The following is a 24,843-nucleotide window of genomic DNA, read 5'->3' on the forward strand; positions in this document are numbered from 1 at the left end:
GTGCTAGTAAGATGGGAGGTGGTTTATAGACATAAAAGTCAAGGAGAGGCTGTGAATCAACTTCTATGAATCACCTTAAAGGAAGACATCTATGCAGAGAGCATCAAAGCAACACCTCTCTGCTTATTTACTAGAGTTCAACATGTCACTGTAGGTAATTGTGTGGCAGGCAGCATCAGCTATACAAGGGGATCCAACAGGTTTAGCAATTCTAAACACAAGGTTGTTGATTGAGTGGCAATTACTCACAAACCATTCATAACACAACGGGCATAGATATAGAACTAGTAAGGAATCTCCACTACTATAAGTAGAGTACAGCCACTTGAGAAATGCAATTGTCGTTCTCTCTCGACAGAGTGAGATAGCAAACAAAAACACTGATTAGGAGTCCACTGATACTTTCCCTTTAGTGGGTACCCAACCAGCCAGGCTAAGCTCTCTGCTCTGCCATTGAGTATTAGGGTCAGCCTCATACAACCTAAAAGAGGGGGAATGTAAAAATTGTTGCACTTCCTGTCTCATGCATAAGAAAGCGGGTCCCTCCCTCCTAGCAGCACTTCTCTCTCTCTCTCTCTCTCTCACACACGCACACACACACACACACGCACACGCACACAGAACCCAGCTGTTTGAAGCAGGCCTCGCTTGACGTCACATGGTCTCCCAGGCAACAGGCTACCACAGGGGTGTTACTTTTTCCATTGCTCTGAACCCTCAAGATCCTTCACCTAAATTAAAGTTAGCTTTTGGGGTATATGTGTGTGTGTGAAATGTGTGTGCGCGTATTTGGTCCACATCACTGCTGACGTCCCTCTCACTGAGTTCAAGGGAAAGCACAACAACAATAATATAAAAAAAGCTGTCAATCTCTCTCATTAGAACTCGTCTAAAGTGTTACCCAGCTGTGTTGAGTGAGTGTCACCATTCTGCACCATAACACATCACATCCTGTTGCCCAGGCACCACAACAGCATGTCCAGCCATGTGGTTGTGATAAGCCCCCTTCATCCTTCCTGTTGGAGACAGGAAGCTGCCATCACTAAATGCAGCCTTATTAGCTACTGCCATCCCATGCATCATCAACAACAAGAACAACAACAAACTGCAAAAACAACAGTTAACGCTCCATGGGGTTTCCAATGGGGAACCCCTGGATCTTCAGTCTTCCTGAGTCTGGCCATGCAGGACTATCCCTGGACTTGACGTGAACTTCAATTCACAGAAAAATATAAAGCCGGATGTTAGAAAAAAACAACTGGCCACAGCCCAAGACAAAGATATCATTCAAATATGTATATATTCTATCACGTGAGTAATAATATTCTAGATAGATAATTCGGACAACAGGGAGCGAGTTGGACTGCAACAGTCAGTCCAACTAATGACTAATGTTATTGAACCACCGCACAACTTTTTGACAACGCTAGAGAAACACCTGACTGCACCACATTGTAGACAGCAGCTCCCCTGGGCACTTGTTATTGTGCCTGTTGCAACAGGCAACCGCAAGCCTGCATCATCTGCACTGCAGTTCTAGCAAGGCTACACTGTGCTGTGTCGCGCAGGGCTCTTCCCTCCTCTGGTCGACACAGGAAAAGGAGACACCACCGTGACATGGTTCCAGATGGGTGTCACAGTGCCCGCAGCCCAGAGAACCCCTTCCTAATAAGCTCAATAACCCATGACAAAGAACTTGGCTAAAGCATTAGATTTGCATCCAGACTATAAAAAGCCATCTGAATGCTTGATAATATAAACAATAGATCTATAATGACTATTTAGTAACAAATATAGAATAGGCATTTATATACGGTACCAGTCAAAAGTTTGGACAAACTATATCAAGGCAAAGGGTGGCTACTTAGAAGAATCTAAAATATAAAATATATTTTGATTTGTTTAACACTTTTTTCATTACCAAATTATTACATATATGTTATTTCATAGTTTTGATGTCTTCACTATTATTCTACAAAGTAGAAAATATTAAAAAATAAAGACAAACCCTGAAATGAGTACTAGGTATGTCCAAACTTTTGACTGATACTGTTTAGTGATAAACTTGCTTTATTTTTGTTGTTGGGATTGGGAAACCTCATTGGAGGCAGAGCAGACAGCTCCTGACTAAAGAAGCATCTTACAATAGGTTTGGTGCATAGCCACGGGAAGTAGTTCGGGGTCGGGGGTGCTGCGATTTTATTTGCGGGGGAGGGGGGAAGGGGGCTCGCAACAAATAATTTTATCCCCCCAAAATATATATTTTTATTGATGAAATAGTGCAGTGCAGCTGCCTTAGCTTCACAAGTAATCAGATACGTAGTGCTGGGGGAGCGTGAGAGAGCATTACATCTTCGGGGGATAAATTCTAAATAAATTATATTTAATTACCACAAATTTCATGAAAAATGATACAATGACAAACCAAATAAATATGTAGACTACAGCAGCCTAGAGGTAGGTAAATAGTGTTTTTTTCCCTTTCTTATGGTGAATTATGATTAACTGTAGGCTACATGTGTGCAATGCAGAGGCCCATTGGAGACTTGACAACTTCAGAACGTATAGAAAAAAGAGAAAAATCACCTGTCTGCCTTGATGTTTATAAAACTCCACCGATCTGCTCTTGCGCAGTGGAACCCAGAATGATATGTGACCATTTGGTTACAGCTGCACCATTCTGCAGAGGACACGCAAACCAGAGTGGCCACTGTAAAGCCCAAGTTGCTGTAGCTCTGCTTTGGATCGTTAACCTATATTGACTATTGGTTGAGACGCAGGGCCCGTTAAGGTAGGCTATGTCAGGGTGGGAAATTGAAAATATGAATTGGGCCAAGTTGGAGGTAATAATGATTTTAGGTTCTAGTTTATTGAGATGCATGAATACACCACACCAAAAGCTTGATTTTATTGTCATGCCTGTTCCCGCTCTTCCTCCCCCTGGCGCTCGAGGGCACCAGGCTCCCGAGGATTACGCAATCGACTCATCATCAGTACGCACACCTGCCTATCCCTGTCATGGGCATCTGCACTCATCGGACTCAGCTCTATTACTTGTGTTATTGCCTTCCCTATATCTGTCTGTTCCCTAGCTCTGTTCCCTGCTTCGGGATTGATGTCTGTCTTACCCGTGTACTGACGCTGCTCCTGTCATGTTCTTTGCCAGGTTCCTGAATAAATGTTTGACTCCCCGTACCTGCATCTCCTGTCCGGCATCGGTCCTTACAGAATCCCAAAGCCATCACACGAAGCATCGGGGAGTACTGGTGTTCCGGTTGGTGGAGGCGTTGGTTCTAGGTCGCCCCAGAATGAACCAGGGGTGCCCATCCAGCTCGTCGGGCTTCCACGCACTAGCTGGCTCGAGAGGTTTCCTTGATCCGGTTGGCTCGGAAGATGCCCCTCTCACGTCGGGCCTCAGCCGGATCGCCAGGTCTTGTTCGCCCAGCCAGCTCGTCAGACTGTCACGTCTTCGTCGGATCATCGGGCTTCCACGTTGCAGAGGGATCGACAGGCGTTCATGCCTCAGTCGGATCGTCAGGCTCCCATGCCTCAGCCGACTCGCCCAGCGCCCATGTCTGGGCCGGCTCCCCCAGGTGGGACGCTAGGGGGGTGGGGTACTGTCACACCTGTTTTCCGCTCTTCCTCCCCCTGACACTCGAGGGCGCCAGGCTCCCCAGAATTACACAATCAAGCCACCAACCGTATGAACACCTGCCGATCCCCATCACGCACATCTGCGCTCATTGGAGTTAGCTGAACTCTATTACTTGTGTTATAGCCTTCCCTATATCTGTCTGTTCCCTAGCTCTGTTCCCTGCTTCAGGATTGATGTTTGTCATATGTCGTTGTTTACCCGTGTGCTGACACTGCTCCTGTTATGTTCTTTGTCTGTTCCTGAATAAACGTTTGACTCCCCGTACCTGCTTCTCCTGTCCGGCTGCGGTCTTTACATTTTATGGCTGTTTTAAAACAAATTTTCTTGCAATTCTACGTAGTAATGATTTATGGTCAATACTTATGTTCATCCATTGATTTGATTATTAAATATCTGCAAATAAATTATATATATTCATAGTGCTCTGTTTTCTTTTATTCTGTAATCAAGCTAATCAAATCAAAGTTTATACAATACAGTCCTTTTAGAACCACGATGGGTGCTCCAATCGTGTAAAATAACACTCAAGATCTGTTGCCTCCACCTAATAGCCCTCATCACTTATTATTATTATCATTATTATTATTATCATTATTACAGAAGATAATCACTTCTCACAATGGTGCTCGTTTAGTAAAGTTAGATCAAAGCTGAAGCAATGTCTCGCAAGATCACATTACGATGAATTAGAATGTAATATAACAGAACCGAACAGCATAGCAGGCCTATAACATTACTGTTCCACCAAAACACACAATTTCTAATGACATTTTAGGATGGTTAGCTGAAGCTGAATAGTCCCCAAAAAATGATCACGTGCCAAAACTCAGAGCCACTATGCAGGATATACATTATGCTTTGATTGAAACAAAATACAAGAACGCTTAATAGTTTGTTAACATCATCTGCTCTAATTCACTCATGAAACAGCAATTCAAGAAGATCGAAATGCATGAAACTGATTGAGATCAAACAAATGATTGGCATGCAGATGCAGTTTCACCGGTAAAACGTAAATCGTTATCATTCATGATTGACAGTGATGATGGCCTATTTTGAAATGAGGTATGCCTAACTTGGTGTTGGAGTGTACTAAAAACACTGTGCCTTCGGAAAGTATTCACACCCCTTGACTTTTTCCAAGTTTTGTTACATTACAGCCTTATTCTAAAATGGATTAAATACATTTTCCCTCAGCAATCTACACACACTACCCCATAATGACAAAGCAAAACAGGTTTTTAGAATGTTTTGCTATGCACTGTATAACATTTTCTTGAGACAATATGTGTGAGCATTGGCAGACGTTGCAATTGGAGGATGCATTTTATACATGTTTTCTACAGGGCTCTCCAACCCTGTTCCTGGAGAGCTACCATCCTGTAGGTTTTCATTCCAACCCTAATCTAGCGCACCTGATTCTAATAATTAGCTGGTTTATCAAATGAATCGGGTTAGTTCCAACTGGGGTTGGAGTGAAATTCTACAGGACGTTAGCACGCCAGGAACAGGGTTGCTGTAGGGGCCCCCAGTCGGTACAAACGCTGTCGGTACAAACGCTGTCGGTACAAACGTTGATTGAGGAAATGATGACGTAATTTACATATATTTTGCGCTCCATCATCTAAACAAATACAACTACACCACTGCAAGTAAGATCTAAGGTAGGTCTGTAGCCGGTGGTGTCTGTATGCTGCCCACTGGTTTCATCCATCTAAACAAAGCCAAAATGCAACCGTACTAGAGGTCGATAGATTATGATTTTTCAATGCCGATACCGATTATTGGGGGACCCAAATTAAAAAAAAAGATACCGATTAATCGGACAATTCTTTCTTTTTTTTTTACATTTGTAATTATGACAATTACAACAATACTGAATGAAAACATATTTTAACTTAATATAATACATCAATAAAATCAATTTAGCCTCAAATAAATAATGAAACATGTTCAATTTGGTTTAAATAATGTTCGTTAAGTGTTGGAGAAGAAAGTAAAAGTACAATATGTCCCATATTAAAAAAGCTAACGTTTAAGTTCCTTGCTCAGAACATGAGAACATATGAAAGCTGGTGGTTCCTTTAAACATGAGACTTCAATATAGGTTTTAGGTTGTAGTTAATATTGTATTTATAGGACTATTTCTCTCTATACGATTTGTATTTCATATACCTTTGACTATTGGATGTTCTTATAGGCATTTTAGTATTGCCAGTGTAACAGTATAGCCTCCGTCTCTCTCCTCACGCCTACCTGGGCTCGAACCAGGAACACATCGACAACAGCCACCCTCGAAGCAGCCTTACCTATGCAGAGCAAGGGGAACAACTACTCCAAGTCTCAGAGCGAGTGACGTTTGAAACGCTATCAGCGTTGCGAAGAGCTGCTGGCTGTTTGACTAAATGCTTATGAGCCTGCTGCTGCCTACCATCTCTCAGTCAGACTGCTCTATCAAATATCAAATCATAGACTTAATTATAACATAATAACACACAGAAATATGAGCCTTTGGTCATTAATATGGCTCGAATCCAGAAACTATAATTTCGAAAACAAAACGTTTATTATTTCAGTGAAATACGGAACCATTCCGTATTTTATCTAACGGGTGGCATCCCTAAGTCTAAATATTGCTGTTCCTTCGATGTTATGTCATAATTAATTAGTTCGCAACGAGCCAGGCGGCCCAAACTGTTGCAAATACCCTGACTCAGGGTGCAATGAACACAAGAGAAGTGACACAATTTCACCTGGTTAATATTGCCTGCTAACCTGGATTTCTTTTAGCTAAATATGCAGGTTTAAAAATATATACTTCTGTGTATTGATTTTAAGAAAGGCATTGATGTTTATGGTTAGGGACAGTCGTGCAAGGATTGTGCTTTTTTTTCCCGCAAATGCGCTTTTGTTAAATCATCCCCCGTTTGGCCAAGTTGGCTGTCTTTGTTAGGAAGAAATAGTCTTCACACAGTTCACAACGAGCCAGGCGGCCCAAACTGCTGCATATACCCTGACTCTGTTGCAAGAGAAGTGACACAATTTACCTAGTTAAAAGAAATTCATGTTAGCAGGCAATATTAACTAAATATGCAGGTTTAAAAATACATACTTGTGTATTGATTTTATATATATAAAAAATACAAATAAAAAATTATGGGGATTCTGCAGCACAATCAGCACCCTACTTCCCATGGCTATGGTTTGGTATTGTACTTAAGGTATTTGCCATCACTTTGGTGTAATCTACTGCTGTGACTAAGAAAGGAAGGAAGGGGGCAGATGCTAGAACATGTTGAAGTGCTTAGAAGGTTTTCAGTCTGTGTGTAAACAATACTACCTGCCTAGGGACATTCATAATGTCAATTTCCACAATAACTTAAGGTGTTGAAGCGCAAGGTTTAACGTCTCCATGGCTACCACGCTGGAACAATGTGAAGAGAAGCCATACACATGTGCAGATACAATGTGTGAGAGCAAAGTCTTCCGTCTCGCTCATCTCAATATCTTCGGTGCTGCACATATGGGAACGTCATTTCACGGAGTCTACATTTAATATAGACCACATGGTCAATTCAATAAGTCAGATTTTCTATATGAATAGACTTGCTAGAGTTCCAAAATGCAGCATTTTGACATTCACTCTGCATCCTCTGTGACTTTATGATCTTGACCCCAACATTTATCCAAGTTTTCACCATGACTGTAAAGCCCTAGTTATTTTGCTGCTTTGACAAAGTCATTTCCAAAGATGATTATGTATTTAATGTTATTACTGATTGATTTTAAAGTTGAAAAAAAAAAACATGTCCCTCATTCCAAGGTCAACCTTGTTACATGAACTGAACTCTCGTTTTAATATGGTGAAACTATTCCTTTTGAAATATTTGTTTTTCAAAAGAAACGTTAAACATCTAATAGTCAAATCACAGTATAAAAGCAGGCGAGCTGGTTCTACTCTTTTTGGACATTTTCTGGTGTTTTGTGGTAGAAACCTGAGCGGTTTGAACATAACACAGTAATCCTGTTACCCATAGATAAGAAAGGCTAGAAATGTTTTAACGATCAACATTTTGTTGTGACGCTTGCATTCAATTGCCCATCCCTGTTGCACGAAATAAGCTTCCATTTCCCCTGTCACAAGGGGATTTATGGATGATTTAAGAGGAACTAGTCAAACCTGTTATGGTCAACTTTAATTGGCACTTAATAGGCAGTTACTATAGTATATATTTTTTGACCTCTTGAGATGGGAACGTGCTTTTTATGACTGAATGTTAAAATGAGGTGAAATAAAGCAACAAAAATAATCTCAACAAGTTACACTACTCCAAAGGCACCTAATTGGTGAAACGACTCACATATAACTAATTCCTTATAAGAGAATAGTGTGAAAAGTAAGTATAAACTATAGCCAATAGACCCCAGAAACCTACTATTTATACCCAGTTAACTTGAACTAATTGGAAGGTAGCAAAAAATGGCATTATAAAATAGAATATGCCCTTTCCAGCTGGGTCAATTTCTCCTGTCTGCACTCCAAACACCTTAACCACCAATCTGAGTTCACTGCAATATATCAATTACAGATCAGTGTATCATTAAGGTCAAGATAATATCGCTCAATAATAAGCAGAGGTCTCCTGGGTAATGGTTCTGCCATCTATCATCATCAAGTAGCTTGCTAAGTGTATTTTCTCTTTTTCTGGGATTCACACTTAACTCAGACATAGGCCAGTAAAAGAGGACTGCCTCCCTGTCATGGATACATAAAAGCAACACATTCCTCTCCAAAGCAAATCAATTACAGTGTAAACAGCCTTCACAAAACCAGCACAGTTCCATTCACTTAACTTCAAGGCTATCTGGGCCATCTAAGCCTTGCGGCTGTGCTCTGCATTCATATATTTATTTTGTTTGCTTTGGTCAGCCCAGATGGGCACAATGAAGTGTTTTCTCCCTCTGATTTACTTGTTTATCCCAGACAAGACATCACATGGATCTCCTGGCACACGTCCCGTACAGCATGTGGAGCACATTATCCTCATCCTGCCACTTTAGTCTGCCACTGGAGGCCTGTGTCTGTGTGTGTGCTCCAGCTGCAACCCAGCAATACAACACTGTGATGGCGGTAATCAGTGACGCATCTCAGACATAAGGTCAGAGTCAGACGTAGACAGGCCAAGGAGGTTTTAATGAGATGACAAATTCTCACAGACGATTTCCGAGGTATATTGTAATTAATATCTCAGACCATCCAGCAGCAGCACACTCACCACTAATGACATTTATTGGTCCTAACACTTAGGGTAAGCAAATCCTGGTGCATTGTTTTAAAGCAAACTCTTCCCTTAACGTACAGATGTAAGATCTTAAATGGATCATCCTGTTGTTGCAAGAAAATTTCCTGAACAGTAGGAAATGCCAACTTGTAATGTATTTTAGGTTTAAAATGCTTTTAAAGTTTGTAATTTCCCCTAAATATTTCAGACTGTATTTGCCCTAACTGAAAATGTGTCAACACCCACAAAAATGGCCATTAATTATAATCCACACAATCATTTGCATTTCCTGTTGCTGCAGGATTATTTTCCTGCTGTGAGAAACTGGTCATATGAAGATCCTACACCTGTATACACATCCCCTAATATATAAACCACGCCAGAAGCCTTCTCTTTGAAGAACGTCCAACAGCGGTCAGAGTCATAGTCTCTGAGGTTGACAACGGGACACAGAAGTACCTTTATTAGTGAGAATGTCAACCGTTATTCAGGGAGGAAGCGGATCGGTTTGTTGCAAGAGCGCCGTGTGACAAAGAACTTGAGGAAGAGAGGCCCTCTAGCAAACTTACAAGTTAATTTAGAGATGGGAGTGTCACGGACCTACATATGCCACTTAAATGTGTCGAAACAGAATTTCCCAATTACCTAAAAAGCTTTCTTAAAACTTTAATTATTAACTTCAGTCCCTATTTCATTGAACAATAAACCAAATGTTTTGGGTAAAATTAGATTTCTATCTATCTACCCATTCAATGTGAAAGAGAAGATACATTGATTAGTGACAGACTAAATAATGAATGAGTTTGTTCCTTAATAAAAATGAGTTACTCACAGCTTTCTGCTGGGTGTTAAGGAGGGCAGGTGACAGTCCCTCGGCTCTCTCCGGGTCGCTGGAGATGTCGTCCTCTGATTCCTCCCAGGAGGAGGAGAAGCCTGTGGAAGAGGCTGAGGAGGAGGACAGCTTCCTCAGGGCTCGGGATGATCTGGGGCTGTGCTGGGGCTCGCTGCTCAGATCACAGCCTTCTCCCTGGGCCTCCATCCCGTGGTCCGTTACTATGACGGCTGGAATGGTGGTCCCCACATCTGGGCAGCTCCCCTCTCTGTCAGCCCATGCCGAGGCTGCTTGCAGCTGGATTTCCATTGGCTCCATTCCTGCCTTTGTCATGCAGGTCTGGGCCCTCTCCACAGGGTGCTCACTGTCACTGCCTGCCAAGAAGCTGCCAATCCTCAGTGAACTTGGGGAGTGACTGCTTGCTGAACTGTCAGCTTGGGACCAGGTTCCTGCTGATTTCTTCACAAGCAGACTTCCCTGTTCTGTATTTGGGTCAGCCGTGCTATTTTCTATTCTGCCATTCCCCGTTACTCCCTGCTCCGAGCGGAGACATAATTTCCCATTCTGGAGTTCCTTGGGAATGCTTGGAGAGCAGTCTCTCAATGGGGAGTTGAGTGTGGGCACCTGTGTGGGCTGACTGGGCTGGGAGGCTGGGCCGGTTCTGCGCGGGGCCCTAGGACTGCGCTGGATCTCAGCGTTCTGAACTTGGGTGCGCAGGCCAGAGATCTGGGCCTCGAACAGACCCACCTTCTTGTTGACCTCCACATTCAGGAGCTCCCGGTGGATCTGCAGGAGCTGCACTGTGCGCTTCACCTCCCCGTTTGGGGCCTCATCATCTCCGTTGCTGCTGAGTCGGCGGACACGGTTGCCCACAATCACCCCCAGTGTATCAGGGTGGCGGCAAGGGGAGCGGGCCCTGGGGCTGCTGGGGCCTGGAGAGGGGGGAAAGACGAAGGAGCCCCCAGGGGAGCCAGGACTCAGGCTGCCAGGGCTGTAGGGGCCCCCAGTCACCAGGAGTTTGCAGTAGGTGGAGCGGTCTGGCACAGGGAGCACAGGCCTCCCAGTCCGAGGGCTGCTCTCACTCTTCAGATTGTTGCTATTCATCATAATCAGACTGCTCAGGGCATAAGCAGCCATAGTATCAGACTCGTACTGTCAGTATGTTCTCCCATCTAGCTCTAGTCCTGGTTGGTGCTCTGGCATCTACACACCACCATAGCATTTGGTGGGGTATGTGAAAAGAGAGGTGGAATTTCCTGCTGAATCTTCTATGGAGGAGAGTTGTTGGAGAGGAAAAACAAAACATAGTCAGTGAAAGCTTCAATAAAGGCTGAAATTATATGACGTGCATTTTAATGAGAATAAAGCTTATTTCCCACACTGTGGAGTGTGGACTAATGAGTGTGTAGCTTTCATTTTGTTCTAAAAATATGACCCAGCAAATCCCTCACAAAGGTAGCATTCCTTCCCAAGGCAAGGCGGATTACTTGCCTATACAAGAAACAAATCAATGTTGCATGAAATAGTAATGTGTTTTCTTTTTCTCTAGCTAAGAAAATACCCAGAGTTTAACTTTTGTTACTTAAAATGTACTGTAAGTAATGAGACACAAGAATAGATTTACTTGTTGCCATTAGTCTTAGAGAGAGATTCACTGTAGCTCTCTACCATAAACTACATGTTCCTGAAATGGAATGATACGGCTATTTGGCCTTGCTCTTTTATGACGTGCTTGTCTACTCAGTTTTCTTTTTAATCTAGGGCAGCCCCCACATTTTGTCTGCGAATGAGGTCCAGCAGCGTTTGAGGAAATACAGTTTTAAGTCTTCTGCTGGACAAAATACAAAGTGTATTCCAAATACCTAAAACATATGCTTCTGAAGGAGAACATCTACACGGCCATTTATGTCTATGCTTCAGTGAGACAGAAATGTGATTAATAGCGTAATACTTTGACTGCATTCCTGAATCTTTATATCACATAACGTTGGTTTAGTTAACCTGTGACACAAAACAGTCAAAACAAATAATCCCATAACAAGGCTTGTAGGCAATTTTGAGAGTGAGTAAGCATATCCTGACTGAGCTCAAATGTAGGGATCTAGAAACAAGTATCCCACTGGGCATAGATGTCAATTCAACGTCTATTCCACGTTGGTTCAACGTAATTAAATTGAAATGACGTGGAAACAACATTGATTCAACCAGTGTTTGTCTAGTGGGATACTGTTACTGTAGGTTAACTGCAGTGACTAGAGTCTCTGGAAAATATGTGAATCATAATAAACATAAAAGACAGAAGGAAAGATGAAGTATAAGCTACATTTATATGAAATACTGCAAGATTAGTGTTTCAGGGGGCAGGGAGAGAAGAACACATCAACTATTCCCTTTTAAGGGAAAAGAGCTGATGCAAGACATTTAAGAAGTATTGTTTAAAGGGCACCCTGGATCAGAACCCAGAAAATCATCATCCCTGCTGAATGTATGTTACACAAACAAGACATTGACATAACATTTCAAAATGATTCCCTGTATACTTTACCAGACAGAGTTGGGCTTTGGATTTTCCTATGAATGGTTCTAAATGAGTTTTAGTTGCTTTGAAAATGGCACACTTGTCTATATTCTGCACAAGCCCACAGTAGATCTATATTGTTACATTGGCACACCATGGAACAACAATTCATTACCTTACAGAAAATACTACCGTTCACCTCAAACTGAAATGTTGGTTAACATGTGGCATAATGCTTGAATTACAGCTGCAGTGTGGCTCCCCACACAAGCCTCCCCAGTCCCCACCATCTGGAGGCAGAGAGGAGGAGGAGAGCCAGGCAGGAGATGTCAGCCAGGTAGCCTAGTGGTTGGAGTGTTGGGCCAGTAACCGAAAGGTTGCTGGATTGACTCCCCGAGCTGACAAGGTCAAAACCTGTTGTTCTGCCCCTGAACATGGCAGTTAACCCACTGTTCCACGGCAGGCCGTCATTGTAAATGAGAATGTGTTCTTAACTGACTTGCCTAGAGAAATAAAGGTTACATTTATTTAGCAGGCATTCATAGGGACACCCCTGTGCCTCTGGCCAGGTGCCTGGGGACAGGTCAAATTCTGACCAACTACTTTGCGTCTTTCTCTCCCAGTCAGACCCATACCTCTCAGAGGCAAAGTAGCACGTCCAGCCTCTATAGAGGGAGTAGAACCTGTGATGGTTCCCATGAACTCTCCATCACCTCCCTGGAACTTAGTCAGCATTGACTAACTCAAATGATTGTCTCTCTTTGTATGACCGGGCAACAAAAAATAATACATATGCAAACATCGCAAATAAAAGAAAAAAAACATGAGGATTTGCCAAAGATAAATCGAGTCCGTACAATAAATGGACTGCGGTGGCTGTATTTCATTTGGGACTTGATTGAACTAATATTCAACGATTTACACGTTTGTTTTGTTTAATTTATATATATTGTTTAACTTTGACAATAATTGGTTCATATGACATAAAGCAGATTCTCTCCAGTACAATAACTACATATCTCTGTCAAACACGTGGTAATCTATAGCTGCATGTGAGATTTACTGCAAGCTCAACTTGCCATTGTTATAAAATGCTTACTGGGTTTGGATCATAACCATCATGACATTCTTTAGAAAATCCACATCAATAGTTTAGCTCATCTAATAACAATAAGAAACCAAGAGAAAAAGTGCAATAGTTTATAAGCCTCAACTATCATTAGTAATATTTTCTCTGACCTTCTTTGATACAATAGCAATAATAATAAATATATGTATTATTGTTATTATTAATGATATTATTATGATCATTATCATCAGCAGTATCTGGGCTATATCCTTACAGTTGTTGTAACAGAGTTCCAAAATTGTTGATACATTGTAACAACAAAAACGGTTTGCTTTTTCCCTTGTTGTCAATAGCTAAATACAACAGTACCTCATATCACTTGTTAATTTTTCACATTTCTATATTGGTGTGCAGCGTGGTTGTAAATAAAGGCTAAAAAGCTGTTATATAAAGAACGTTTTATCTAAATAGCTTTTACCAACGCCATTCAATTCATTCCGACAATTTGCTTGTAAAGTTTAAAAAAGACTCCAAACAGACTCATTGGAGATGAGCGTCTTACCTTGTACTAACAGACACCTCGTCGTAATAGAAACCGCTCTATGAGTTCTGAAATATCGAACGGGTGGCTGTCCGACCAACCATCAAAGCCGATGAGAATGTGTACAGAGCACAGCTATCCAGCGCGTCTCAGAACATTCAATACCTGTTGAGCGAACTTCACACAACACGCAATCTTCTTATTTCCGGACAGGCAAAAAAGGAAGGCCAGTTCTCCCAGAAATTAACTTTTTCTCCCGCTGCGTGTCCAAAATACTTGCTCTTATGACCCTTTGAGTTCTTCAACACCTCGCTTCGGCGTAGTAGGCTACTAGGCTGTTGTTTGCTTAGTGTAGGCTACTACAAAAAGCAGGAAGGAAGTAGACACAGACAGTCATTACTACGCAACAAACAGCTTTTCTCCCAATTGCCTAGCAGGGAAGAAAAAAGCTTGATACGCACACAGCCTTAGGTTGAGACGTAACCGACGTTGTTTTGGGTTGTGTTTTTGGCTGGGCTAGTGCATCTGGATTGGGTCATCACATAATAAAACTTAATTGGAGTGAAATGTATTCTATAAACCCAGGATCATAATAATGAACGATAAAAGAAACCCAAAAACGGTAAAACAATATAACATTTTAGTAATATTAGTGATCTGATATTATAGTCACATCACATTCTGCATGTTTGTTCTACATTGTATAGCCACAAACCGTGCAAAAGGTGAAATGCTACCTGTCACTACAACGACATTTTATAACTTTATGGAGAATTGAGCACTGTTCAATCAAACAGTGTTTTATTTACTTTATTCTAGATTTTAAAGCAAACGTTTTATTGAATAAATATTATATAATATTATAGGACTACCTACAGTAAATATTTGCCTTTTTTACTTGAGAATATCACTTCCTGCCCCTGCTCTTAGCATATCTTTAGCATATTGCTATTTACATGGCTCTAGGGGAAAGTGTTAATTTCCCTAATGGCCCTTATCAACCAAATCAGACCATACATTAATAATTATACATTGCTGTCTTGTAGGCAAGTTGTAAAACATTTTTCTCACAATTGTTATTTGAATAATTTATAATTAATTTATAATTTATGTTACTCAATGTGATATCAATAACCATTTGAACCTTTTTGGAAGCCTCTGTATGACCCTTCAAACAGCATTGTGCAGAATGAGTGTGAAACAGATCTATGTGAAATTCACATACGAACTTATCTATTTCGTAAATTCAATCAGTCATTTGCTGTAAAGCAGTCATTACTCACCCATTAAAATTCTAGCTCATGATTGTGTAGATCAGAGGACAAACCAATGACCAATGACCATTTAGTAGAAGGGAGGGAAGTGTGTCAGCTGGCATACTAAACTGGATGGAAAATGCTAGTGGCCTTTCTGATTTGAATGAGCCTGGTTCCCTGATAGTTGGTATGAAAATTAACTTTCCAGTCCCTTGAGATTTCAGACCAGGTTAGGTCATTGTGGCCCTCAAATTAAAATGATTGCCTCATGTTTGACCATTTTAGTGTTATCAGCATTTAACCATGTCTGTTAATGCACAATGTCCAGCGTGCAGCCCCACACAACTCAGACACTTTTATGAAGTTAATAAAGGGGGAAGATTTACACAAGCTTTAGACACATAGTCACAGATCTACCGTGGTGTTTACTTCAGTGATACAGCTTAATAATAGTAGTCTCTGTTGCTAAGACAGAAAGATTGTATTAAAACACAGCATATAAACACTGGATCATTTGGTGGGAGGGGGGGTTGAATGTTTGCATATGTGTGTGTGTGTGTGTGTGTGTGTGTGTGTGTGTGTGTGTGTGTGTGTGTGTGTGTTTTACTATCCTTGAGACAAAAAGTCCTCACAAGGATAGTAGAACAAGAAAACATTTGAACAAGTGAGGACATTTCAACAGTTCCCACAAGGAAAAATGATATTTTAGGCTTAGGGGTTAGGTTTAAGGTTAGGGTCACAATTAGGTTTAGGGTTAGGTTTAGGGTTAGGGGTAAGGAAAATAAGATTTGAATGGGAATCAATTGATTGGTCCACCACAAGGATAGTAAAACAAAAGGGGGGGTGAATGTTTGCATATGTACCTGTTTGTGTGTGTGTGTGTGTGTGTGTGTGTGTGTGTGTGTGTGTGTGTGTGTGTGTGTGTGTGTGTGTGTGTGTGTGTGTGTGTGTGTGTGTGTGTGTGTGTGTGTGTGTGTGTGTGTGTGTGTGTGTGTGTGTGTGTGTGTGTGTGTGTGTGCATGTGGGTGTGTGCGTGTATGTGTAACCTCAGTGTTCCCTACAACTGAGTCTGTGTCATGTTTACCTTACAAGTAGTCAGAAATTAACTGTATAATGGCTGTGTCTGTCATACACGGACATCAACATCATGAGTACTTTCTAGACCCCATAAGGAGGGAAATCCTGAGGTGAACTTTGAGATACTAGCCCTGTGTGTCAATAAAGACCAATCACATGGAAAAACTATGGCTGCGAGGCACTACCCAGATCTGTTGTTTACTGAGGTAGTAAGAAAGATCTATATCCATCCCTGACCTATGCAGATGTTGGTGGTTATACATTTGTCAAATGTCAAGTAAAGTGCACTGTACATGGTCTCTCATGTAAGTCTATTTTTATAAATATATGTCATGGAGGGTGACTTTATCCTGTGAATGATCTAATAAAGAAATTAGATGCCAGGAGAGGGCCTGTGAATTCATTTCTCAACTACCTGACTGATATAATTTCCTATGATCAATACGGTTATCAATCAACATGTTGGTTATTAATATGGTTATCAATCAACTGTTATGGCTACTGCATAAAAAAAGATACAGATGATGCAACACTATGAATATACTACATACAAATATGAACTGAATGAGAAGTGAGGTCAAACAAATGAAAAAGTGTAATCCACTTTCATAAATTATTCAAGTCCTTTCTCGCTAGCCTATATTTTCCACAGGTGATGTAATTTGCCAGTCACGTACGCCATCGCGTGACTGATATTGGTACAGCAAATGTGTAAACGTTTTTATAAGAGGAAAACTTCTGAAAAAAATACTAGTAGGTGGCAGTAAAAATTCACATAAAACACGTATTTTTTTATTATTTTTTTAAAATCACTAACCAACCGGGTATATAATTGTATGCTCGACTATGATATTTCTGTAATATAACTAACAAGAGTAACTGATCATATTTGACTTGTGAATCTCTATTAGCCACATTTAGTTTGTGAACTGGTACTTTTTGACACATGATAGAGCAGGTCGAGCTATTGTTTTAAATATCACACTATTCACGTGGATTCTCATGTATACAATGTTGTACATTTTTACAATGTATCTTATTTATAAGGGTCGTCACTAGTTACCACAGCCACAATCTCATAATCCCTGTTCTTTCTGTTCTTAAACATTTATTTTAAATCTACCCTTAACCACACTGCTAACCTTATGCCCAACCCTGGTCTCTTTTTTTCATACATTTTCACGATATAGCCAATTTCGAGGTTCTGGCTGTGCGAGCCAGTGGAAACCACAGCTAAAACCGCCCTTATAACAGGAATCTGACTTTTCATTGGAGAGTACAACCTTTTCTTTGACAATTGACCAATGAGAGATCAGTATTCAGCCACCACCTCTCCAAAACAGACCGCCTCGATCAGGACAGGACCAATAGAAGATGTTCAGAGGCGGGGTAAAATGCCTTTGACAATCACGGTTCTGAGTTGGTAAACAGCGTTGACCTCATGGTGGAAGAAGACACACTGTTAGGGGACGAGGCTGCATAGCATTGAAAATAAATCCAGACATTCGTAATTACTGGCGGTAAGTGGGGTTTTTCTTTTATGACAAGTATGGTGCTTGGAATAATGGAATTAATACATATTGCTTCTTCCTGGTTTGACAATTTGGGCAGTGCATTGGTGAAAAAACTATGGCTAACGTTAATGTTATCAGAGTAACTAGCTGGATAGCTATCCGAATGTCAGTGAATACAGCATGTCTGAAAAGTGTAGTTAGTTAGTTTACTGACATTGCACCGAGATTGAATGCAAATCTGATTAAATCCAAACATTTTAACTCATGATGCAGTATAAATCTTTTAAAAAATTGATGCAATTACAACCTGTAACTACAGGCATCAAACTTTCACGTGCATGCATGATCTGCTATCTGGCGTGACATTTAGCCAACGATAGGTAATTCATAAATGCTCATTTCCGCATATATTTAAATCAGTTTGTAGAAGTGAATGACGTCTGTATTTTGAGAAAGTAAATGGGCAGAGTGAACAAGAAGAATCGTTTCCACTGTGTTGGTAGGACAGCTCTCAACGGTCACGAAGGGCTAGAAGAGGCGCTTGCTGGCCCGTAAACACAATTCTGTACCAGCGACAGCTGTGACACATGCACACCACATGCCTGGTTATTTTCAAAGCGGAGGGTACCTACAAGTGTGTCTGCTAATGGGCTGCTTTACCTTATTATTTGTATTATTACAGTTTGTCCTTTACTGTGTTACTGAAATGAAGTGGATAGGCTGCTATGCAATTACTCTGTACAGTGTGAGGCTCTGTTTATGGCCTGCAGTTAGCTTTTCAACTGAAAGTTGTTCAAGTCCTATACTTGACAGTTTTGTGGCTGCATGACTTTAATGATAAGACATTGAATCGTACAGTAACGTTACAGGCTGTAAATTGCGTACTGCAGACAGTTTGCTTGATTGGGTTGTTAACTTATACATTATTTGAATGGTTTGTAAACTTTTCTGGCAAGTATTTTTATCAACTGTTGCTTTTATCAATGTGACCAATAGAGCAAGCAGTGACCGAGTGCAATCATATCCAGTCATAGCTGCAGAGGAAATGTCTCACGTTGATTTTGGTGAAGAGGCCATTGTTGATGTGCAGAGTTAGGCAGCACGTGGGTTCCTAGATTGGCAGGAACAATAGGAAAATTGTGGTGAGTTACAGTGCATTCGGAAAAAAATCAGACCCGTTGGCTTTTTCCACATTTTGTTACATTACAGCCTTGTTCTAAAATTGATTAAATTATTTTCCTCATTTTTCACACTACCCCATAATGACAAAGTGAAATGTATAACAAACAGATACCTTATTTACATAAGTATTCTGACCCTTTGAGACTGGAAATTGAGCTCAGGTGCATCCTGTTTCCATTGAACATCCTTGAGATGTTTCTACAACTTGATTGGAGTCGACCTGTGGTGAATTCAATTGATTGGACATGAGGTCCCCCAGTTGTCAGTTCATGTCAGAGCAAAAACCAAGCAATGAGGTCGAAGGAATTGTCTGTAGAGCTCAGAGACGGGCACAGATCTGGGGAAGGGTATGAAAAAATGTAATTAGTGGCCTCCATCATTCTTAAATGGAATAAGTTTGGAGCCACCAAGACTCTTCCTAGAGGAAGCCGCTGGCTAAACTGAGCAATCTGGAGAAGGGCCTTGGTCAGGGAAGTGACCATGAACTCCTCTGTGGAGATGGTTGTCCTTCTGGAAGGTTCTCTCATCTCTACAGCGCTCCACCGTTCAGGCCTTTATGGTAGTGGCCACTCCTCAGTAAAAGGCACATGACAGCCCACTTGGAGTTTGCCAAAAGGCATCTAAATGACTCTGACCATGAGAAACAAGATTCTCTGGTCTGATGAAACCAAGATGGAACTCTTTGACCTAATTGCCAAGTGTCACATCTGGAGGAAACCTGGCACCATTTATACAGTGAAGCATGGTGGTGGCAGCATCATGCTGTGGGGATGTTTTTTCAGTGGCAGGGACTGGGAGACGAGTCAGGATTGAGGGAAAGATGAACGGTGCAATGTACAGAGAGATTCTTGATGAAAATCTGCTCTAGAGCGCTCAGGACCTCAGACTGGGGCAAAGGTTCACCTTCCAACAGGAAAACGACCCTAAGAACACAGCCAAAACAACACAGGATTGGCTTCGGGACAAGTCTCAATGTCCTTGAGTGGCCCAGCCAGAGCCCGGACTTGAACCCGATCTAACATATCTGGAGAGACCTGAAAATACCTGTGCAGTGACGCTCCCCATCCAACCTGACAGAGTTTGAGAGGATCTGCAGAAAAGAATGGGAGAAACTCTCCAAATGCAGGTGTGCCAAGTTTGTAGCATCATACCCAGGAAGACTCTAGGCTGTAATCGCTGCCAGAGATGCTTCAACAAAGTACTGAGTAAATTGTTATTCAATAGTTATGTAAATATGATATTATTTTTTAATAATTAAACAGTTGTCGGATAAGGCTGCAACATATTAATATGTGGAAAAGGGGTCTGAAGAATTTCCAAATGCACTGTAATTTTGGATATTTAGTGCAGGTGAATATGAACTGCACACATGGAGAATAACTCTTTCTACTGCGAAAAAATATCTTCAGTTAGATTAGCTCTTCTATTTCATAATAAACTGTACCTTGGTAATATTCTAACGTTTTGCAAGAGATTGTAGCAATTATACACCAGCGTAGACAGAATATTTTTGGTATCCGGTTGTTCTGGCAATTCTCACATAGGAACTTCATTTGGTGGAAGGATATTTGACATACATACTTTTTACATTTGTGTCACAAACAATTTTTGAGAAAATTATGATGGAAGTGGACATTTTTAGACCTATAAGCCTTCATGCCTCCTGTAAAACCCTATGAACTGTACATGATACAGACATCTTGGTGTCATTATACTCTTATTGTGTGCTCCCAAAAAATTGAGTATGTCAAGTTGTATTTCAGAATCTATTCACATTCATTTATTCAACATGAAATATTAATATCTCAAAATTAACCTTTTTTTTTTATTTGGCTTAGACGTTTGGATATCAAAAAAAAATATGCCTTAACTCTCTAGTTTAGTTCCCTGTAATATGGATATCTTCCATACAAGATGTATAGGTATAACGGGGAGTTGAGTAAACTCTGCTGCCTTGAAACGTGACATAGCTAGATGACATTAGCTATGTTTTATCAGAGTAGCTGGACAGCTTATCCGAATGTCAGTGAACACAAAGGGTCTGAAAATATACTCTTCAAACTAGGACCCATTTTATACATAGAAATTGACATTATAGGTCATTAACCAATCACAGCCCTCCTTTTTGGATTGCGCATTCAGCAAATCAGCAGAGGCGGTTTGCTTTGAATCTGTTTTCCCATTCACTGTATTGTGGGTGCTCATAAAATTTATCAGAACTTCAGAAATAGCAGCAAGCCCACTGGAAATTGTAGGTACTTGTAGAGTATATTGTTACGTTCACCAATATATCATGCATCCCTAGTATCTGAATCGGCGGATATTAGATAAAAATGCCAACATCGGTATCGGCCAATGTGCAAAACCAATGTCAAAGCTGATGAGCATACCTATATAACACACACCGTTTTGGTATACACTGTTTTTGAAAGAAAAGCAAAAACATTGTCCATTTAAAATTACATCAAATTGATCAGAAAAACAGTGTAGACATTGTTAATGTTGTAAATGACTATCGTAGCTGGAAACGGCAGATTTTTTTATGGAAGATCTACATAGGCGTACAGAGGCCCATTATCAGCAACCATCACTCCTGTGTTCCAATGTTACATTGTGTTAGCTAATCCAAGAGTATACTTTTAAAAGTCTAATTGATCATTAGAAAACCCTTTTGCAATTATTTTAGCACAGCTAACGACTGTTGTCCTGATTTTAAAGAAGCAATAAAACTGGCCTTCCGACTAGATGAGTATCTGGAGCAACAGCATTTGAGGGTTCGATTACAGGCTCTAAATGGCCAGAAACGAATAACTTTCTTCTGAAACCTCGTCAGTCTATTCTTGTTCTGAGAATTGAAGGCTATTCCATGCGAGAAATTGCCACGAAACTGAAGAACTTTACCAACCTCATACGTATCGATGAATCGTGACATATGAAATACGAGTGATTGTGTAATAACTACGTAAAATTTTTAAGAACGCGTTAAATTATGTGACGTGCAGTCATATTCAGGTCCTGATTGGTCAACAAGCTTAATTGACACGTCAAATAGTATATTCTTTTAACACGTAAAGACCCAAATGGCATTCCATAGAAATCCTGGTTGAGAATGAAACGACTGAACAAATGAACAACAAAACAGCACAGCAAGTAAGTGAAAGAAATAGGCTTTGAATATGTTTGAATGGCAATGGGGACATATGTAAATGCCAACAAAGTAACTTTTTGGTGTGTGTAACCTTCATTTAACTAGGTAAGTCAGTTTAGAACAAATTCTTATTTACAATGATGGCCAAACCCGGACGACGCTGGGCCAATTGTCCGCCGCCCTATGGGAGTCCCAATCACGGCTGGATGTGATAGTCTGTATTCGAACCAGGGAAAGTAGTGACTCCTCTTGCACTGAGATGCGGTGCCTTAGACCGCTGCGTCCGTGTGTGTGTTACCTATTTAACTGAACTAGAATACTTCAAAGGCCACTAAAATGTGGTCCGAGGCTCCATATGGAGCAATTGCGGGGCACACAGAGGCCAAATCGAAGTCGGATTCACCATGGGCCCAGATGACAATTCGCTAATCTCTCCAGAATGGGCGCTCTCCTGCCAATTTGTGCACAGTCAGTGTTTCATAACTTCATTGTGTGAATTGTTTGCGTTTCCAATCAAATGTATTTATATAGCCCTTCGTACATCAGCTGATATCTCAAAGTGCTGTACAGAAACCCAGCCTAAAACCCCAAACAGCAAACAATACAGGTGTAGAAGCACGGTGGCTAGGAAAAACTCCCTAGAAAGGATTGTTTGATTGTTAGTGTATATTAATTCCCCTTTACATATCACTTGTAGTAGATGTACTGTTAATTCTTCATCTTTAATGTTTGTTACTTTGGTTACAGTAATTTCCTATGATCTCTTCACTATTATTCTACAATGAAGAAAATAGTAAAAAAAATAAAGAACCCGGGAATGAGTAGGTGTGTCAACTTTTGAATGGTACTGTATGTGAATTAGATATTTCTGTACTTCATTTTAAATAACTTTGCAAAAATGTCTTCACATGTTTTCACTTTTATGGGCTATTGTGTGTAGATGGGGTCGGGGGGGGATCTATTTAATCAATTTTGAATTCAGGCTGTAACACAACAATGTGGAATAAGTCAAGGGCTATGAATGCTTTCTGAAGGCACTATGTGTGGTGTGAATACAGGGGTAGTCTGGCTGGCTAGTATGCAGTTGTTACTCTGTTACCAAATAATTGAGACAACGTTACGGTGACCTTGTTTCAAGCGAGGACGTCCTTGAAGTTAGTGTTTTCTCTAATATATGAAGAACCATTTGATCCATGGCTCTGTGACACAATTTACTGATTTCTATGCGCCCTGGTTTGTAAAGAGAATATCAGACCCATAAATGGTGTCTGGGAAGAAGGCTATGCGCAAGATATCGTTGCAGCCTGCTTGGTTCTACTTCAGAACACAGGCTAATTCTAAAGCCCTCTTGAGTCCCAGGATGGCCAAGCTGACACCAAGCACAAACAATCCATCCTTTTGACTAGCTTAACTCCTCTGTTCATTTGAAATCCTATGTGATTCTGCCCTTACTCAGCATCCACTGTCCCCTCATCACCAGCCAGGGAAAGTGAGTGTCCCAGTTCAGCCTAGCATTTTAGACCCATGCCATTGATCAATATGACTGAAATCCTTGAATTATGTCCTGGTATTACCTGGTAGAGGTATTTTGATTGAGTTTGGTTAACTTCTTAGGGCTGCAATCTCGTTAATAGGATGATATGACAACAGCCAGTGAAAGTGCAGGGTGCCAAATTCAAAACGAGATCTCATTATTAACATTCCTCAAACATACATGTATCTTATACCGTTTTAAAGGTAATCTTGTTATTAATCCTACCACAGTGTCTGATTTCAAAAAGGCTTTACAGCGAAAGCACCACAAATGATTGTTAGATGACCACCAACTCACAGAATAATTCTGCCATTTTTTCCAGCCAAAGAGCGGAGTCACAAAAAGCACAAATGGAGAGAAAATTAATCACTAAACTTTGATCTTCATCAGATGAGCCTCATATGACTTAATGTTACACAATACATGTATGTTTTGTTTGATAAAGTTCATATTTCTATAAAAAAAATCTTGTTTACATTGGCGCGTTACGTTCACTAGACCCAAAAACATCCAGTGATATTGCAGAGAGCCACATCATTTTACAGAAATACTCATAAATGTAGATGATAATACAAGTTTTATATACATGGAATTGTAGATATACCTCTCCTTAATGCAACCGCTGTCAGATTTCAAAAAAACTTTACGGAAAAAGCAAACCATGCAATAATCTGAGACGCTCAGAAAATAAATAAATTATCCGCCATTTTGGAGTCAACAGAAACCAGAAAACACATTATAAATATTCCCTTACCTTTGATCTTCATCAGAATGCTCCCAGTAATCGTAGCTCCACAATAAATGATTGCTTTGTTCGATAATGTCCATTTATTTATGTCCAAGTAGCTACTTTTGTTAGGGCGTTAGGTACACATACCCAAACGCTCATGCAGGTCCAGCATAACTTCGGGCAAAAACTTCAAAAAGTTATTTCCCGTGACCAGGAAATGGCTCTCTGCCAGTAACCTGACTCATTCAGCTCTTATTCAGCCCCACAACACAGTAGAAGCCTCATTCAAGTTTCTAAAGACGGTTGACATCTAGTGGAAGCCCTAGGAAGTGCAACTTCATCCATATCCCACTGTGAATTCAATAGGGCCTGGGTTGAAAATTGACCAACCTCAGATTTCTCACTTCCTGTTTTGATTTCTTCAAGTTTTTGCCTGCCATATGAATTCTGTTATACTCACAGACATCATTCAAACACTTTTAGAAACTTCAGTGTTTTCTATCCA

The 24,843-nt window shown here is 40.7% G+C and overlaps 2 protein-coding genes across 9 annotated transcripts in view; one reads left to right on the plus strand and one right to left on the minus strand.

Moving 5' to 3' along the window:
- The window catches only part of itpkb (inositol-trisphosphate 3-kinase B), a 46,911-nt gene extending 32,573 nt beyond the window's left edge, over positions 1 to 14,338 (minus strand). The window contains exons 1-2 of one of the 2 annotated variants that reach the window (XM_035774941.2): positions 13,919 to 14,338; positions 9,770 to 11,034 (exon numbers count right to left, since the gene is read on the minus strand). In XM_035774941.2, coding sequence (XP_035630834.1) covers positions 9,770 to 10,906 — 1,137 coding nt within the window. In that variant the 5' untranslated portion in view covers positions 10,907 to 11,034; positions 13,919 to 14,338. Of the gene's footprint in view, positions 1 to 9,769; positions 11,038 to 13,918 lie in introns of both variants that reach the window. The other variant, XM_035774940.2, reaches the window with a different exon arrangement.
- Positions 14,339 to 17,612: 3,274 nt separating this feature from the next.
- The window catches only part of LOC118386931 (atypical kinase COQ8A, mitochondrial-like), a 35,406-nt gene continuing 28,175 nt past the window's right edge, over positions 17,613 to 24,843 (plus strand). For all 7 annotated transcript variants that reach the window (XM_052523723.1, XM_052523724.1, XM_035774942.2 and 4 more), the window contains exon 1: positions 17,613 to 17,750. The gene's annotated coding sequence lies outside the window, so the exon portion shown is untranslated. The remainder of the gene's footprint in view (positions 17,751 to 24,843) is intronic.

This window comes from Oncorhynchus keta, chromosome 8 (assembly GCF_023373465.1).
Source record: "Oncorhynchus keta strain PuntledgeMale-10-30-2019 chromosome 8, Oket_V2, whole genome shotgun sequence".
NCBI lineage: Eukaryota > Metazoa > Chordata > Actinopteri > Salmoniformes > Salmonidae > Oncorhynchus > Oncorhynchus keta.